The sequence below is a fragment of the Electrona antarctica genome, assembly GCF_951216825.1.
Source record: "Electrona antarctica genome assembly, chromosome: 16".
Taxonomy (NCBI): Eukaryota; Metazoa; Chordata; class Actinopteri; order Myctophiformes; family Myctophidae; genus Electrona; species Electrona antarctica.
Window position 1 is genome coordinate 9,675,292 of NC_136797.1, and position 20,261 is coordinate 9,695,552.

The following is a 20,261-nucleotide window of genomic DNA, read 5'->3' on the forward strand; positions in this document are numbered from 1 at the left end:
AGCTAACTGCCACATTGGTGAATGACGTGTGGGACTTGCACACACTTATACACCCTATAAATGTGTGTAGCATATTAAACCCTTTAGTATAGAATGCGCCCTTGAGCTCGGCATGAACCCCCTCGAGTATATCTGACTAAACTAACTCCGCAAGCTACGTATCATTTACTCTTATGATTCTGCTACAAGAGACAGACTTTAACACTTTTAGGCAGTAGGCAGGAAAGAAATCATAATGAGTGGATTCTAATGGGGTGCGCGCGCATTTCGCCTTGTGCCTGGAGGGACATATATAGCAACCTGGGCGCAGTAGAGGCATGCGTTTGGCTTCTGCTGGTGGATTTTGATATAAATCGATTACCCGCGGCACCGCGGGTTCGGCTATCAAAGGGTAATTATGATTACCCACGGCGCCGCGGGTCATGGCGACAAGGGTGTTAAGAGAGGTTTAAGTCAAGCACTTTGATGTTGTCTGTTTTAGATCCAGATCCAGTAGTTGGCTCCAGGTGCCACATTTTGAATAGTAGTAATGTTCAGCAAGCAGCAACTACACAGACTAAAGACAATAAATGTTTTCATGGAAAGAATGAGAATCGTGATCTCAATTCTTGTGTGAGATTCACACTTGAGCAAGAATCGTGCAGCACCAGGGCAGACAATTCAGTACTTTACTTTTTGACGTCATGTTGTATTAGGACAATAGTGGTGGATGGACAGACAGACAGACCAACTTAACTATCAAACATATCACTCAATGCAACTTTAACACAGCTTAAATATGAGTGTGTGTGTGTACGCAGTATTAGCATACAGTACTTGCACAGACAGATGTGAAACCAATCACACACACACACACACACACACACACGGAAACTGTTGCAGGCTTTCATTGTTTGCGTATGACACTGACAGCTTATTTACTCAAGAGATTCTAGGGGGGAAAATTTGATCTCTGTTTGTTAGGACACACAACCTACTAAAACATCAGTATGTCAGCCGGTCTAGCGCTGTACAACTCTAACCTACTAAATACAGATCATATGTTAATTGAAAATAGCCACTCTATAAGCTCACAAAGCGTTGCAAAGTAACACGTTGCAAGCTTGTAGATCGGCCCTTTTCGTTGCGCTACACTGGCAACTCATTATAAACCATTAAGCTCAGTGATCACATCATGGCACTTTTAACCACTTTCAACTTTCAACGACCCCAATCTGAAAAGATGTTGTTCCAGTGACCCAAGCAAAGATTTGAGTTAAAAACGTTCGCTCTGAAAGAATATATATTCCAAGATTTGTGCCAAATTTTCAAGATTTTTCAAAAATAGCAGACCTATGAGCTTGTAGATCTGCTATTTTTCAATAGCTAAAGTATAACATAATGCTAACACCAAAAGGGGTTCCCGGTTCCCGCCCAGAATGGGTTAATACAGCATCAATACATTTTTAACAGCTATTCAAAATCCAATTCACACCCCCAGTCCACGATCCATGGCGTAATTACAGGTGGTCCATGCGAAAACATGTTGTGCCTTTGTTAAATATGTTTAAATTAATATTTCATAAGTCCACCACATTTAAGAACAATTTTGACATGGTGGGGAAAAAAAGCTTGAAATGGAATATTGACTGTTAAGGACTTATATAGGATATAGTTCCGTTGTGTAGATTCCGTTGCCTATAGAGTCTTGCTCAAATGTGAATCTCAATTTTCCAGCACAAGAATTGAGATCACGATTCTCACACGATTCTCTTTTTCTTTCCATGAAAATATTTATTATCTTTAATCTGTAGTTGGTGAACATTACTACATTCAAAATGTGGCACCTGGTGGCCAAATACTGTGGCTTTGAACAGACAACATCAAAGCCCGACTCTTAAAGTCTCTCTCTTGTATCAAAAACATAAGAGTAACTAAAAAAGGAATTGGACAGACAACTAGTGCTGCACGATTCTTGAATCTGCGTATAGGTCTGAATCTAGATGACGATCTTTCTTTCGATTAATTCGACCATGAGGAGTCGCTGGACTTGGGACTCAAGTACTGGTGGTTTTGAGCACGTTGTCCACCCCTGCCTCAGAGCTGGGCTCAACGTATTATCCGGGTCATGGCACCAGTGTGACCATGCAGTGCTGGTCACATGGTCACACACTGGGCCTGCATGGGCACTGTGTTGTCCAGCACTAGGAGGCCTGGCCTGGCTTCAACGTTTGTGTCACTGACCAGAGATTAAAATAGGGTGCATTTTGCATCTCAAAACACAGTTTATAGGCCTGACGTCGAAATTAAAAAAAAAAAGTTTTCTAAATCATGACAATTTTCGGAAAGATTTGAGGCACATTTTAACGATTTTTCAAAAATAGCAGACCTACAAGTTCATAGCGCGCCACTCGGTGGCGCGCTATGAGCTTGTAGATCTGCTATTTTTCAATAGCTAAATTATAACATCATGTTTAAAACGCTAACGCTAACGTGACATGGATGCGTTCCAGGTCTCAATGGATTAAGAGACGCAATACAACAACAACCTCTGCATCCACGGGATGCACTACTGTACTCAGCATGTACAGTAAAAAAAAATACATATAGCCAAAATAATGTGAAATTTGTAGAGCATTTGTTTTATTCTAGTTGATTTTGCTAGCTTTAGTTATAATAATCATTTATTCTTCTGTTTTCTACATGAATATAACCACATTATAACCATATAAAATGGGAGTTAAATGCTGCAATTTGTAAAAAACAAAATTTGACTCTTAACGTTGCTGAAGTGGGACTAATCAAATGTCCCTGGGACTCATCTAAAAGACCACCCCTGCATCCCGGGACTCATTACATTGAAAACCTATTTACATCACTGGGACACATCTGTGTCACCATATAGTTTTTAACCACTTTAACCATTATTGTAAAACTTTAGCTGTTGGAAAAATAGCAGATCTACAAGCTCATAGTAGATCTGCTATTTTTGAAAAATCGTGATTTTCACAGTGAACGTTTTTTAACTCATATCTTTGTTTCTGGGATGTCCCTGGAGCAACATATTTTGAGATGGGCGTCCGGGGCCAAATACAGATAATTCTGGGCGTGCTTTGACATGAAAAAGGTTGAGAACTACTGACCTGTGTCAGGGACACAGAAACATCGTTTTTTTAGAATCGGCCTCAGGTCTAAATGGGTTAAAATACTTGACTCTTTTGAAAATATTTCAAGTATTTAAAATAATTGTAGTGGAGTAAAAGTACAATATTTGGATCTGGATCTTTAAAAGTCATTAAGCCAGAGAGAAGATTTGTGTTTTTTTACACAAATTCTTTGAAACTATAGCTGATGCAAACGCTCACAACATGTCACACGCGTTGGGAGCTTGTTGTAGAGTAGTCCATTTTCGAATGTGACTGATGAAAACATCTGATTTTGATGCCTACAGTATATGATCTACTTTTTTTTCCTGGGGGACCCCCTCAAGGGTCCCTGGGGATCCCTCCCTGGGCCCCACTTTGAGAAGCAAAGACTTCAGGAGAACAAAACATCATTGTGTTTGAATTACAGTGATTCACCATGGCTAGTGGATGTGTATGAATTACAGTGATTCACCATGGCCAGTGGATCATGTGTATAATCAGTTGTCAAATAAGGGGAAGTGGCGCATCGAGTGATGCAACCTTAAGCTGGCAGACAAACTATACCGCCTTCATGTCTGACGGTTCATTCTTAGAAACTACTTGTTTATTCAGCTGAGGGGAGATTCTGTCCAAATGCTAGTCCCGACTCCCGATTCAAGACTGCAACCAATAAAGCAAAGAGTGTATTTAAAACAGTGGCTTTCAACCAGTGGTCCGGGGACCACCAGTGGTCCTTGAGGGGGTGCCATGTGGTCCCCAGCTAAATGGAGAGTTGGTAACCAAATGTAATAATAATAAAGCTTTATTTGTATAGCATCTTTTAAGAAGGGCTTAAAAGAAAACAATATATAGAAACATAGCATGGATCTATAGACACACAAAGACACAATACAATAAAATTTGTCAATAATGCAGAAGAGCAGCAACAACAGAAGATAACAATTTAAAAAATCACAAATCACATGGGTAAGGGGTTTAAGCTTTGTGAAAATGAGTCTTTAGGAGTGATTTAAAACGGGGCACAGACTCGGCAAGCCTGATCTCCAGGGGCAGAGCGTTCCAGAGTGACGGTGCATGGATTGCGAATGCCCGCAATCTATCGCCTATAGTTTTTTTGCAGCCTGATTTTATTGAAAGAAGGGCCTTGCCAGATGATCTTAGCTCGCGAGCTGGCTCGCAAGGGTCGAGTAAGTCAGACCCAAATGGACCCCTTATAGATCTTTAACTCTCGAGAGCGTAACATGAAACCAAATGGACCGGCACGCCGGGCACGGGTCGATTGGGTTTCATGTTACGCTCTCAAGAGTTAAATTATTGTTAAACATCTGCATTAATTAATTTACAAGAAGTCTACACAATTAGAGAACGTAGAAGAATTGTTACTTTGATTTTTGATCAACGTTTCCCTGTTATCTCTCCTATGGTACCAACATCAATACAGCATGGAATTGTGGACAAAATCTATCCAACGACAACAACATATTCTTTAGTCTTGGGTCTGAGAGGCTAGATCTAATTGAATGGTGATCCGTGACTCAAATGCCAATTGAGTAGTGGGCCTTGACATGACAAAGGTTGAAAACCATGTGCACTGATCTAAAAGACTACAGAGAAATGATACAGTATGCTTAAAACAACAGGACTCCCGACTAACATTTTACACAGCAGTGCCACTCCACTGGTTTCTTAAAACAACAGGACTCCCGACTAACATTTTACACAGCAGTGCCACTCCACTGGTTTCTTAAAACAACAGGACTCCCGACTAACATTTTACTCAGCAGTGCCACTCCACTGGTTTCTTAAAACAACAGGACTCCCGACTAACATTTTACTCAGCAGTGCCACTCCACTGGTTTCTTAAAACAACAGGACTCCCGACTAACATTTTACACAGCAGTGCCACTCCACTGGTTTCTTAAAACAACAGGACTCACGACTAACATTTTACTCAGCAGTGCCACTCCACTGGTTTCTTAAAACAACAGGACTCCCGACTAACATTTTACTCAGCAGTGCCACTCCACTGGTTTCTTAAAACAACAGGACTCCCGACTAACATTTTACTCAGCAGTGCCACTCCACTGGTTTCTTAAAACAACAGGACTCCCGACTAACATTTTACTCGGCAGTGCCACTCCACTGGTTTCTTAAAACAACAGGACTCACGACTAACATTTTACTCAGCAGTGCCACTCCACTGGTTTCTTAAAACAACAGGACTCCCGACTAACATTTTACTCAGCAGTGCCACTCCACTGGTTTCTTAAAACAACAGGACTCCTGACTAACATTTTACTCAGCAGTGCCACTCCACTGGTTTCTTAAAACAACAGGACTCCTGACTAACATTTTACTCAGCAGTGCCACTCCACTGGTTTCTTAAAACAACAGGACTCCCGACTAACATTTTACTCAGCAGTGCCACTCCACTGGTTTCTTAAAACAACAGGACTCCCGACTAACATTTTACTCAGCAGTGCCACTCCACTGGTTTCTTAAAACAACAGGACTCCCGACTAACATTTTACTCAGCAGTGCCACTCCACTGGTTTCTTAAAGTGTCTGCCGTGGCACCCTAGGGTGCCGTGATCAGTTTAACCACTTGGACACTCTATATTTAGTAAAATCACGCCTGTGTGAACTGACCGGTGCAACTATACATTTATTGTTATAGTTACTGTACTCTAATGTGCTCTGTACTGTATTGTAGTGTACTGTACGGGGGTCCCCGGAACATCCAGACCCCCAGAAACGCGCAACAGGGTGCCGGCCCGGTTCCAGCGAGCCACCCCACGTCCGAAACGGTCTTGGAATGACAGAGTTACCATGTGGGGGTCCCCGGGGGGTCCCCCGGGAACATCCAGACTCCCAGGTACGTGCCCAGGGGGGCGGGTCCAGAGCCCCAGGAATGGCCCAGGGCTCGTACTGTAGTGTACTCTGTGCCACTTTAGGTGCTGCAGTTTTCCATGCTCGGACATACAGACAGAGACAGACATAGGTCCGTAATGGAGCGGAGGCACCGCTCAAAAAACGTAAGTCTTACTTACTCACTACATAGGGCACGCCATACATAGTTCGTATTGAAATATGACAAGTGTAAAGTTATATAAAGTAACAATGTACGATGGAAAGTGGAAACGCTATTTACAGAGCTGCCCTGAGCCAAAACATTTTGGAGAATGAGAACCAGTGGTTCTCAACTTCTAACATCAGGTGGCGTGGCACTGCAGCTATATACTTCATATTATACACATGGATTAAAGCTAAATAACATTTCACGACAGAACAAAGTTGCTAGGCCAAGTCCTAATATGTCATTTTGTGAAACGTGTTTCTAAGCTTGTAGATAGTCTATTTTTGTGTTGTAAGCTTGTAGATAGCCTATTTTCGTGTTGTAAGCTTGTAGATCTAGTCTATTTTCAGTGCAGGACACACTTCTATAGAAGACATGATGCTGACTTCTATGGAATCCAAAGGACTCTGAAATCAGTCGTGGCGACTGAGAACTTGAATCCATGTATACATGTTTTGTTTTGTGACTGGAAATGCCGACCAGAACACCATCCTGAACACTCTTGGCTGTCACTTTGCATGGGGAGAAGGCTGTCATGGTGGTAGTCTTTATGGCACAAGAGACATGATGGAAATAAATGCACCCGGTAGGTAGGTAGGTAGGTAATTAAAAGAAGGAACGAAATCGGCCAATTGTTTGAACAAAATAGGACTTTAGGATTGAAATAATTATAATAACCACACCACACTAACATGTATAGAGAATCACTGTGTGCATTTAGCGTTTTGTCTGCCCATTTGTACTCAGCTGAGAATGTGTGAATCAAAGCGGTTGCGTGTGCGTGTGTCTGTGTGTGTGTGTGTGTGTGTGTGTGCATGAGTCTCTGTGTGCGTGTGTGTGTGTGTGTGTGTGTGTGTGTGTGTGTGTGTGTGTGTGTGTGTGTGTGTGTGTGTGTGTGTGTGTGTGTGTGTGTGTGTCCTGCATGTTAAAAGCACAGCTGATGTGGCTGTCACTGGCTGCTCTTGTGGCTCATCACAGAGGCACAAAGGGCAGATTGAGGGATCATTGGGTGCGTCCCTTTTTATTTGCCTCTCCTCTCTTGCATCAAGTTAACGATGAAAAGAAACCGCCATATTCCTCGTAAAAGAAAAATGGCAGTGGACGTAAATTAAAACAATATACACTTCCAATGTTACTTGACCGTATGCTTTGGCAAACACAGCGGATTGGACGAAAATAGCCAGTCCGCAAGTCGTAGTTACGCCGTGTTGTTGTGAGATTTAAAATGTCCTTGCACCTTAGATAGCACTTTATGTAGACTTAGATAGCATTTTATACAGACTTATAGCATGTTACGTAGACAGCACTAGAATTGCATTTTTATGTAGTCATAGCACTTTATAGTATATGTATAGTATAGTATGTATAGTTTATATGTATAGTTTCATTATATAGATATTCCACTGTTACGTTCTTAGCTTACGCATGTTTAATGATAACTACTTTGATGTATTGCCATGCTTTTTGTTCTTGCTTATTGTAAATCGCTCTGGATTAAGAGCGTCTGCTAAATGCCTAAATTGTAAATTGTAAGCCAACGTCCATTGCATATGATGTACACTACAGATCTGCTGCTAAGCTCACTCACCTAATTTCTTACTTCAGGTTACATTGTTACTTTACTCTGCACCTTACATTAACATGTCCCGTGTACGATTCCAGGCCTGGCCGCCAGCAATGCGTCGATTATGACCGGTCGTCAAAGTGTCCTTGAGCAAGACACCGACCTATAACCTACAACTGCTCTGCTCTGCAACCCTTGTGGGCAGCGATCAGCTCGGTTGAGCTGAAACAGAATCCCTCCCCCCGCGGGAGTAAGTAGGTCAATATTATTATTATTATTATATTATTTATGTCATATTATGGTATGTAAATAAATACCTGCTGTGAATCTTTCCCTCGTCTAGACTCTAAGAGAAAGTATTTCACGAGTAAAACGTATCTGTTTATATCCGTTTCTATTACGGCATATTGAAAATAATGTACATTAATACTTTTTAACATTTAACCACTTGAACCCCAGTCCCAGCATCCCTATTGTAGGGTAACATTGTCAAATATAGCTTGTAGAGCTTGTAGATCGGCTATCTTTTGGCACCTGGACTTGTATGACAGCTCCCACTTGCATTACTAGGCCCTCTCCTGTGTTCGCTTTTGCACCATCTTCGGCGAAATGGCAGATCTACAAGCTGTTCACAACACTCACAATTGTGAGCTGCCTTGTAGATCTGATATTTTCAACAAATATCCCCCTCACAAGAATAGGGACGGCGGGGTCTCGGAGTAAAAAAACTAAAAACAAGAGACAAAAAAAGATGACCACGTTCACATCCACATAGATTACAGTATCACTATCTGTACAGTTTGACCGGACTTGGTTTGAGTGTGCAGTTACCTCCTAGAATATGAGGTAGGGATGCACGGTATTGATTTTATGAAACCGATAGATAACTTCCTGCTTCTCAATGTAACGCGCAGGATTCGAACTCGGGTCTCCCGCGTGAAAGTCCAACATCGAGATATTAGACTTTTTTTTTGAAATACTGGAGTTGAAAAATAAATGGTGGCATTAACAGCTTCTCTTAACAAACCCCACAAGTATAACGTACAAGAATAAACACATTGAATTTTCACCCCAAAGAAAAAGGACAACAGAAAACAAGACAAACAAACCTTAAATACAGGATCAATAAAAGTTGAAAAACAGACAAAACAGTACACAACATCCTATAAACAATCATAAGTACACGACATCCATAATCCGCATTACATCACAGCAATCCAATCACAGTATACCGGTAGGCTACTTTTAAATCAAAAGTCCAGCAGACCTCACACATCCTCAAGCAGAGACGGATTCAAATTCTGAATGAATTGAAAGAATGGACCCCATATCCTCCCAAACTTGTCGGAAGAACCATTTAAGGAGTCTAATCTTCTCCAGTTTTACACAGTACACATATTAGACTTTTGAGGTGCTGATCAGGCTGAGGCTCTGAGCCACTCTGCTACACTCACCCCCCTATTGACCTCCTCCCACAGGGTAACCCGACCCGGGTCACAGCACCATTGTAACGCCCGGGATTCGAACTCAGGTCTCAACATCTTAAGCACTAGACTAGACCAAAGGGGATATCCCTATGGACCGGGGGAGATATTAGACTTTTGAGGCGCTCAGGCTGAGGCTCTGAGCCACTCTGCTACATCGAGACCGATACCAATACTAACAACCGATTAAATATGCACATAAAAAAAGACATACTAGTGAGCAGCGCGGTACATTTAACATGGCTTTGACTTAAGCAAATACAGTATACCATACCTATGACACTCTTTAAAGAGATCCAAAAACCTCTGGGTGCTTTCTTTGTCAGCAGATACAACTAATCATTTAGCACAACTGCAAGCACATGAAAACATATAAAATAAAGAATATATATACAATATATTAGTTATTGAGTTATTAATGATGTACATGGCAGGCCGCGTCTCAGTTCCGTGCATAAAGTGTGATGTGATGCCTCTTGGAACTATGACTGGTGGCCTTTCTGTTGGCATTGTTTCTTTATTGTCAATGTAATGTGTGATCTGTTTGTTTGTATGTTTTCTGTATCCTGATGACTGCTTGGCACAAAACAAATTTCCAAAAGGACAAAGTATCTATCTATTTATCTATCGGATTTATCGGGACGATGTCACAACTCCTGATATCGAGTCGATAAGTATCGGGAGGCCTATAATTATCGTGCATCCCGATCCACAGCCAGACACTATTTCAGTGCATATAGTACACAACAGGCTTCCAGGGCAGCAGCACAGCACACACAGTAACACACAGCCGCATCCTCAGTGTATTTACCCATCAGTAATAAATGGCAAGCTTATACAAATGTAACCAACATGGGCCCATTTGGTTACATATTGTATTGTATCAGAGTTACAAAGGTTAGACAGATAGAGAGACAGGCAGACAGACAGTCATAAGATTGAAAGACAGATATACAGACAGACAGGCAGACAGAGACAGAGACAGACAGACAGTCATAGATTGAAAGACAGATATACAGACAGACAGGCAGACAGAGACAGACAGACAGTCATCAGATTGAAAGACAGATATACAGACAGACAAACAGGCAGGCAGACAGACAGACAGACAGGCAGGTGCCTGGCAGACAGACTGGATTATTGTAACTAGCAGTCAAGACTCAGAATACAGTTTACCATTAGAGTATAATATATGCATTTTTCAGGATTTACTATTAATGATATAGCCTCTCGTAGATGTATTTTTATCAAGATTGAAAATGTCAGAATCGATCAAAAATAAGAATCTATTATCTACATTCTACGAGACTAAATCTTAGGCTAAAATAAGACGCACACACACACACACACGTAGCTACTATAGCTGGCTGCCCTATATGTGAATGGAACCAGACAGTGTGTGTGTAACAATTGAACCTGCTACAATGTAGCCACGTCAAGTTGTAACATAATAACCCAGGAAGAAACAACATGAAAGCTGCCCTGGCGAGAGACTGAAACATTGTAAACACTGTTAGCACATTCATAGCACTAGCAGACATTATTATGACATGTTCTATAAGCCAACCGTTACATTAAACATGACTTTATTTTTGACGTTAAACAACAACGTCTCGGTTCAAAACAAATCAAACAATTAAATCGGGACAATTAACTTCTCTAAAAAAAAGTTTATTATTACAACATCTGGCCTCTCACTGAAACTTTGTTACGTGACGCAACCACACGGGCCTTGATTGACGGCCGACGAGAACCAATGGGAAGCGCGGAGCCGACCATAAACATTCCAAGACGGCGCGTGTCAGCCAATGAGGAGGCCGCAGCCAGCTCTCATGTTCGAATGCTACCAAAAAAAAAAGAAGCCCCCCTCCCCTCCCCAACCCTCCAGTGGGGTGGGGGGGGACTAACACACACACACAGTCACACACACACACACACACACACACACACACACTGTCTGCTAGGGGTGAAAAAAACATCAGCCAGCAGGCAGCGACACTTGTGTGACTTAAATTAAAATACGTCTGAAATACCGTAAAAAGAGAACAATTAACAAACAAACATAAACAAATAAAAAGAACCAGCTGAGTCAATAATTGAACCCGGGGTTGAATAGTTGCAATTCCTGGCTGACATGTAAAGAGAAGGGAACAGGGAGGAGACACACACACACACACACACACACACACACACACACACACACACACACACACACACACACACACACACACACACACACACACACACACACACACAGCAGTAGAGAGACAGACAGACAGACAAATCACAATACATAAGAAAAGTGCCACCGGGAGAGAGGTTTCTCTTTCTATCCACAATCACAACATTAATTAAACACATTAGGAAAAGAACCAGCAAACAACATACCCAGAAATTCTCCAGGAAGAACGGCGTTATCATGGTGCAGTTTAAGTTGTTATTCCTCTTCTTGTGTTAAGAGTCGTGGTGTTGTTATTTTTTTGTTTTGTTTTAAAGGAGGAGTACTATTATTGCTCCCACTGCCTGCCGCCGTCCTCCTATCCTCCCCCCGGTTTGTGTTCTGTCCACTCCGCCTTTTCCCCGAGTTTTTTTTCCTCCTCCTCCTCCTATGCCCCATGCACCCCCCCTCCTCTCTCTCTCTCTCTCTCCCTTTTCTTCTCCCTCCCTCCCCTCCCTTCCACCATGGAGGCTCACTCTCAGGCTCCACCTCTCTCTTGTAACCGTTCAGGAGAAATAAAATAGCCGATCTACAAGCTCACAGCGCCCTGGCGGAGGAGCAGAGATACGGCTTATAGATTGACTATTTTCAAAGAGACTGTCAGAGGCCCGAGAGAGTGCGACTGCTTTGAGCACCAGTGCAGAAACAGCGACGACTGGTGGCTAAACATACACACTACTACTACTACTGGTACATAAACCTGACAGGTTTGTTAGAAATATTATGCCATATAATGTGTGTGTGTGTGTGTGTGTGTGTGTGTGTGTGTGTGTTGGCTCCACCTTCATTCAATAAATGAAGATGAACTAAATACATTCTTAAAAATGGTGCCCAGAGTTCACAGGACACCATGCACTATTCAATAAAAGAGCACCTAAATCACCCCATAGTCAAACCATACTTGAACACACACACACACACACACACACACACACGCACACACACACACATGCAATAATCTACCAAGAAAATCTACCATTTTACACAAGTGCAACGAGCCAGTCTTTTATTTAACTAATAATAACACCACTTAACTGTTGGTCTAACTTGTGGACAATAACCATTAACTAGCTTTTCTTTTTAGATGATTATTTCCAAGAATGATTTACAAAGCAGGATCTCTGCACGAAACGCCACTCAACTGATGTATCTGATGCCCTTTTCTTTGAATTTGACAGTCAACTCAACAGTCCCTCGCTGGGTCACTCTCCTCGCGAACCTGACCTGGTGGGGGCGCTATTCAGCATCTAACTCATGTTGGTGGTTATTATGTTTATCCCATTACTGCAGGGGTCTTCAACGAATACAAGACAACTCACCCCGGTGCTTGCCCGTTTTTCCTCCCGGAATTTTCCCCAGTGAGGGGGATAACTTTGTAATATGCTATTGGCTGTTTGTATTCTTTTTGGACAAATATAAAAAGATACTCCTGTGGAAAGGCTATATTATTTTACTTATATTGACCCTATAAACAATTTAGTATTATTTAGTATATGTAAGATTTTTCCCACTCAAATGGTACCTCGTCAGATAATCCCCACATAGCCTACAACAACTTCTGTGAACAGACTTCACTGTAGTAGCTTTTCATAAATTATATTTGTACTTAGGCTGTCTGCTGCCGTGAAAGTTTATAGTTAGATAAATTCAAAGTCCAGCCGTCTGCTGTCCAGCCTCTCCCACCCCTCACTGGGGAAAATTCCGGGAGGAAAACAGAAAAGGGGTGAGTTGTCTTGTTACCTCTTCGAATAGGGGTCATCCCTTATATATATACTCTATGGGGGTCATCCCTACTTCCTAGCATCGCTATTTTGAAGTTAACATTAGCCAAAAATATAGCAGATCTACAAACAGGCATTGTGAGCCTGTAAAATAAATCCGCTGTACTGTCACTGTACTGTACTGTCACACCCGAAATCATCATATATACAGTTAATGTGTGTGTGTGTGTGTGTGTTAGACTGCACAACAGTGACACTTGGTTGTGTCAGCCAGCCAGCCAGCCAGCCAGCCACCCACATACACACAAAGCTGTGTCTGTGTTTGAAGTATTGAGGGTCTAACTGTCTGAAAATACACATTAACATGAACCCCAAAACAATGCTATGATTTGATAATGCTTGTCAAACAAGTCTATGAAATCTAACTATGAAAACGTTTATCTCAAACACAACATGAAGTATAGTGGCGGACCCCCTGCACTACATATTTCTCTCAGCTGAGGGGTCCTTGGCCTGAAAAACGTTGAAGACTCGCTGTATTTGAAAACAGTCATCAGTTATGCATGTAGACAAACAAAATGGAGCCCGTGTTTATGTAAACAATTTATTCTGGACATTTTACAGACTCAAGCAATGATAACCATTCACACAAACTACATTGTCTTACAAATATTGTTACAAAATTACTACAGTACAATATAGATTCTTTGCATGATCCAAAATATTTGGTTAGTGAAAAGATGAAGGCAGACATTCTAATCAATGTTTCAAGACTAAATTATAAATCAGGATACAGCATTTCTTTAATTAACTGACAAATTATATTAGTTGGTGCTGCATAAAAGTCAACATTTTATCAAGCCCCCTCATATCTAAAAAGTTGCTTAGTCCAAATTAAATCTGGAAATCACATTATGCCTTTAGTAAGCTGTCATCATAATAGCTTTTTTTGCCAAGTGTCTCTTTTCATCTTCAAATATATAATTGCAAAACCAACAAAAACATATTTGCTCACAAGGCATTGTGTACTTATTATTAGACTTCATACCTACCAAAACTGTTTACAATCACTTGACAAAAGAAATACAAAATATGTGCAAGTTACAATTTTTCCAATTCACTGCCCCCTCCCCCCATCATCTTGGCATTTAATAATTGCGTGTGCCGTGTGACCTAAGCATCACATTGCACGTAATACGCAAATGCCTGTTTAGGAATACTCGCTGATATCAATTTCAATTCATGCAATACCTCACTTATAATCTGCCGCATACGACGGAATATAAACTATAGACTTCTGTCAGTGGGGGAGGTTTTGTTAAAGATGGAGTGCCACGATTTTTTTCCACCCTAAAACATGATCATCAGGTATTATTATAATATAAGGAGGAAGAACGTTTTCCAAAAAGTGTACAGTATTTGTTAAAATCATGCTTTTATGTGGACACGCCCACCAGTTCATTAAGTATGACTAGTTTGCCTGGTGGGTGGTGATGGGTGGTGATCCACCTGAACTGAAGCCGCACCCACAGCTGTAGTTGTATGATAAAGGGGGAGGGGTTAGGGGAGGGGCTGATAGTGTGATGTCACTATATTACTGTTTATTTCATTGGCCCGTTTGACTGTCAAGGGTTCAGCCTCCAGGAAGAAACCCTAAATACAAAGTTAATACACCATTGCACATAAAAACGACTCCAGGGTGTCTAATGAAGTACTGTCACCTCATAGACACATGAAAAACTGGAAAAATACAAAAATTGTGGCACTCCATCTTTAAACTTGCCAGAATGTGAACCCTGGGCATTTTGAGTACCTTAAAGTTTTATGTTACAAATGTTGAGTATGGGGTTCGCAGCATTTAGAAATTGCTGGATGCTAACTTGCATATGTTGAGCAATTTTCATAATTGGCATAATTTGTGATCATACCATTAATAACAAAAAATTCAAAATGTCATCATGCTTTAAGTATCATGTGACATGTCAAACTAGGGGGGTTTCATGATTCTGAATCCATTCCAAGCATTGCACAAAAAACATTTGTTAAAAATGGCCATAGCCGTCATCACACATGTGATGAGGTTAGCACATTTGGAGCTCTGGCCAATTTTAGCCCAAAGGAGTGTTTTTTGTGCAAAACTAATGCTTGGAATGTATTCAGAACCCCCTAGTTTGACACCTCACATGCTTTGAATTGTTTGCCTTATATAGGTTGTTAATGGTATGGTCACATATTATGCTAATTGTGCAAATTGCTCAACATAATGCAAGTTGGCATCTGCCAGTTTCTAAATGCTGGGGAGTGGGACCCAAACTCAACATTTCTAGCATAAAACTGTATATGGTAGTCAAAATGTCTGGGTTCACAATGGGGCTCTATGGGCTGGCAAGTAGACTATAAAGGAGATGGAGAAGAAAAAAAAGGCATACATAATGCAAAAGAGAAAAAGGAACGGTAAACACTGACGACCTGAGGTGACTACAACACATATTCAAGTAGTGAAATAAAACTATTATAACGTATAGCAGCTTTTTCAATTCAGAAATACAGCACAGACATGGTGATTGTTTTATTCTATATGTTTTTAAGCCTGTTAGGGATGGGACGATATGCAAATTACGATAATTGCGATTGAAAGACGTTATCACAATAGCCCAAATATGCTTAGAACCTAAAAAAACACTTTTGTTAATCACTTGAACCCTATTCTCGGGGGGAACGTTCACCAGATCCAGATCTAGATTGAGCTTGCAGATCTGCAATTTTTGGCAGAGTGATTTTTGTGTAGAGTGAAAGAGCATTTTTCTCTTTACAGATCCTTAAAAGGTCCTTTACAGATCTGTTTTATCAAGTATAGTGGTATTGAATTTGCAGCTCAACAAAAGCTAATTCGTCTTAGTGCATGACAGGGGACAATTTCACAATGAATTAAAATCTCCACTATACGATTATTGTGAGCTGTTTTTTTTATCACGATAAACGATAATAACGATTATCGGCCCACCCCTAATGCCTAATTACTTCTAACCAAATCAAGATTGACGGCACACACAGTCCATGAAGCGTTGCTTCGTGTAATTTTTTTCTTCCTTTTTTTTGCATGCCAAACCATTTGGAATGTGACACAGACAGACAATCGTTTCAAACTTCAGGACACAAAAAAATGTTTTCGCAACAACACGAGCACAAATAAAGCATGTTCATATGCTTATGTATTCCATGATGCATTCTGTAGTGGTTTCTTTTACCCTTGCAGTGGCGTGCACAGACACTAGGGGGTGCTAGAGCAATGTGCCCTTTTCCTTATTTTGTACAGTTACACTGTACAGTAAGTGGACCATGGTAACATTGATCAATTCTTGATAAAAAGCTTCTAATATATTATTTAGGCCCCACAATCTATAAATATCACACTATTAAGGCAACCGGCCGGTTCCACGCGCTGCACAAAGTGCCCTTTTTTTCCACTTGAGCACCTGCCCCTCTAAATGTCTGTGCACGCCACTGTACCCTTGTATATCGTTTCTAAAGTTTTATAACCTTTACTCCACGTTTAGTAGTACGTTGTTCTCAACCTTTTCAGACTGTGACAGTGTGTTGGAATTATAGGAGCCGAGGCATTACATTTAATTTGACTCGGTTCCACAGATAAACATTGTGAAAAATTCAAGCTCACAACAATGCCTCGCAACGTAGATCAGCTATTTTCACAATGTTTGCCTTTACTTATATTATTTGACAATTTGGCCGTTTTTTTATAGTACAGTTTGTTGATTTATTTTGATGCGGTAATTGGTCTTCTTTCATTTCATTTATTTTCCTTTTTTTGTATCTTAAAGTCCTTATAAATTGTCACTTGACTGTCATCTGGGGACCCCATATGCAGGTTTCTCTACCCACGAGTTGAGAACCATCGCAGTAGCAGACCATTATTTTGTACAATGAATCATCTGCCAACACTAGTCTACCCACTTTCAACCTCACATGCACATTTTGGGACATGTCATTATTAGGCAAATTAATTATTCTATTTCACTTTTCTTTTCATGTTAAAAAAAATGTTCCAAATAAAATATGTTTTTCTTTCGTGCTAAAATAGCAGATCTATAATCTCACAAGGACTTGTACTGTAGGTCGGCTATTTTGTTTTGCATAACACGGTGACATCCTACGATGTCATATAAAAATTCATTAACACTGCATTAAGATTTTTTTTAGATTGTTCTATTATTGCGTTACGTCATTAAGAAATTCATAGTAATATAGAGATGGTTAATAAATTCTTATGGCCAGACACAGGTTTTTTAAAATACTGCAATTATCACTCTGACCTGCAGAGAACAAAAAGTGATTGACCCTCCCTCCCCGTTAACTGCAGCGCCATCATGGAATACATTCAGATTTGCCTTAATTTCCGACAAAAAAATACAAAATAAAAAATACAAAACAAAGACAAATACGAATAATTTCAAGAACTGTTTCACAGTATCTGAAAAGAATATGTAAAGCTGTGGGGTAAAACGTTTTAGGGAGAACACTCATGCAGGAGGTATATGAAATTGAAACCCATTCAGGACGGGAACCCCCTTTGGTGGTTTTAAGTATTACAGTATGTTTTATGTTATACTTTTAGCTATTGAAAAATAGCAGATCTACAAGCTCATAGCGCGGCACCGAGTGCCGCGCTACGAGCTTGTAGATCTGCTATTTTTGAAAAATCTTCAAAAATGTGGGCGCAAATCTTTGAATATAGCATATTCTTTCAGAGCGAACGTTTTTTAACTCAAATCTTTGCTTCTGGCGGGGGTCCAACATATTTTCAGATGAGGTGTCCGCGACCAAATACAGATAATTCTGGGGGTCCTTGACATGAAATAGTTTGAGAACCACTGACATAGAAACATAGGTTTTTTCAGAAAACCTTTAGGATTTAGAAGACATAATTATTTTTTAGAATCGGCCTCAGTCCTAAATGGGTTAATTGCCAGCTGTTGTTAAAGTGGCACTATGTAACGTTTTTTTTTTTTAACGAATAAAATTAAAGTATGTAAATACAATATAACGAATGCAATTGGGGGGGGGTTGTATTTTGTCTCTTCTATTGAAGACATTTATATGGTGTCAAAGGTCAAAGGTCATGTCTCACCTAGACACAGGATCGGACACCAATTCTGACCCGATCCGGTCAAGATCACATTTATCCCCTGAGCAAGCGGGCAAGGTTCTATTAACTCAATGGATAGAAAGAAGAAATAGTTAAATAGTGCAGCTTTAACTAAATGATTAACCACATGAACCCCCGGATTCTTCTGGGGGGGGGGCGAACATTCTGCGCCAAAATAGCAGACCTGGCTATTTAGTGTTGCGCATAAACAGGATGGGAAGGGCTAATAGTACAGAGCCCGGCTAGAGGACGACTCTGGTCAACTAACTAAAGGGTTTTAAGGGGATATTAAGAAACCATCATTTATCATTTAATTTCATTTTATTGCAGCTCCCCCTCCCTTTCCCACCCAACACCCGCCCACCTTTCCCAATCTATGTTGGGACGTAGTACAGCAGGCCAGGGCGGCCCTCATGCAAGGGATCAGGCATCCAAGTACTGTATACCCCGTAAGAACAACAGCCATTCAGCACTAACACAATCATCCTACAAATCATGCGTTTAGGACTCAGAAAAGGAGAACCACTAATAACAAAAACTTCCAGTACGCAGAAACAAAAAAAAATAAACTTATGTCTTAAACATTATTTTTTTCGTTAGGGAATCGACAGCCAATATCACAAACACGTCAGTAGGAGTCACAGGACTTTAATTGTCCCGTTTGTTGCAACAGTCGAGGAGAGATTTATGACCATTGTTCTTCTACCCTTTATGCTATTTCCATCCAGTCCTTATAACCTTCCTTCCGTAAGCTCTGACCATAGAAAGCCTTGTAAGCGTCTTACACTTTGATATGCTTGCTGAGTGATACATGTATTTGCACACACACACACACAGCGCGCACATTTCACAGCACAAAACCGGGTGGAGGGGATTTGCTCGGTTACAAACTGAACGCACACGTTGTCTGGCTAACATTATGGCTAACGTCTGTTTGTGGATCCGGTCTGGCTACGCTACAGTCGAACACTGTAATTATCTCTGCGTGATGACAAGGACACATTTTCTTATTTGTTTCAAACTTATCGGCTGAAGTAGCTAGAGCCTTATTATCACAGAGGCAATGGTGACGATCACAACACGACGGAACACACGTCACTCTGCCGCTGTATAGCTTAGTTTCTCATTTTAGATTAAAGCATGCTACCTTAATTGTCCAATTTTAAGTCCCACAAAGGGACAAAGAAAATGTTATGGACTCTAGTAACAATAAAATCAACAGCCTTTGCTCTGATTAAGAATATTGAGTCTTCGTTGTTATGTGTGAAACAATTTGGCTGATAGCTACAGAGTGTTGTCTCTGAACCAGTGTGACCGTTATCAGCTTAGATACAGTCTACTTTCGGTTTAACACATGTATTTATTTATGTTGGACCTTAAAGCCTAGTTCTATCCCATCAGCGATTTCCTGATTGTTAACCACCATCTTAACTTCTATTATATAATTCAGTGTAATTCAATGCTATATCATTTACAGCAAAATTAAGTGCCGGCTAACAGGACTTTATATAAAAAAAAAGGTAATCCTTCTTCCATGAAGAATGTATCCAGCAACAACCCCCATGTACTGTACTGTATGTGTTAACCTGTCTTCCCCCCACCCCCTAAAAAAGGCAAATGCTTTGCAGAGGCTTGCAAAACCATTGCCAGTTTACGGTTTGTTTTGTTGTTGTTGTTGTTGTTTTGCTTATTTTTTTATTATTATTTCCATACAGTGTTTTAGCCCAAGGCCAATGTTTCTGAACTAAAGTGAAGAGAGAAACGAGTGGCCTCGATCGCTGAATACAATGGGCTCCTGATTGAGATGTGAATTACTTGTTCTGCCAGTTCCATGCCCCGCCCCCTTCCCTGTGCATTGGAGGAGGAGGCGTTGTCCCTGGGAGCTCCGCCCCCCATCCAGCAGGCGGTC

At 40.8% G+C, this 20,261-nt stretch overlaps 1 protein-coding gene across 2 annotated transcripts in view; it reads right to left on the reverse strand.

Moving 5' to 3' along the window:
- Positions 1 to 11,841, reverse strand: part of fcho2 (FCH and mu domain containing endocytic adaptor 2) — a 111,035-nt gene extending 99,194 nt beyond the window's left edge. For both annotated transcript variants that reach the window (XM_079525195.1, XM_079525194.1), the window contains exon 1: positions 11,638 to 11,841. In XM_079525195.1, coding sequence (XP_079381321.1) covers positions 11,638 to 11,670 — 33 coding nt within the window. In that variant the 5' untranslated portion in view covers positions 11,671 to 11,841. The remainder of the gene's footprint in view (positions 1 to 11,637) is intronic.
- Positions 11,842 to 20,261: the final 8,420 nt, after the last annotated feature.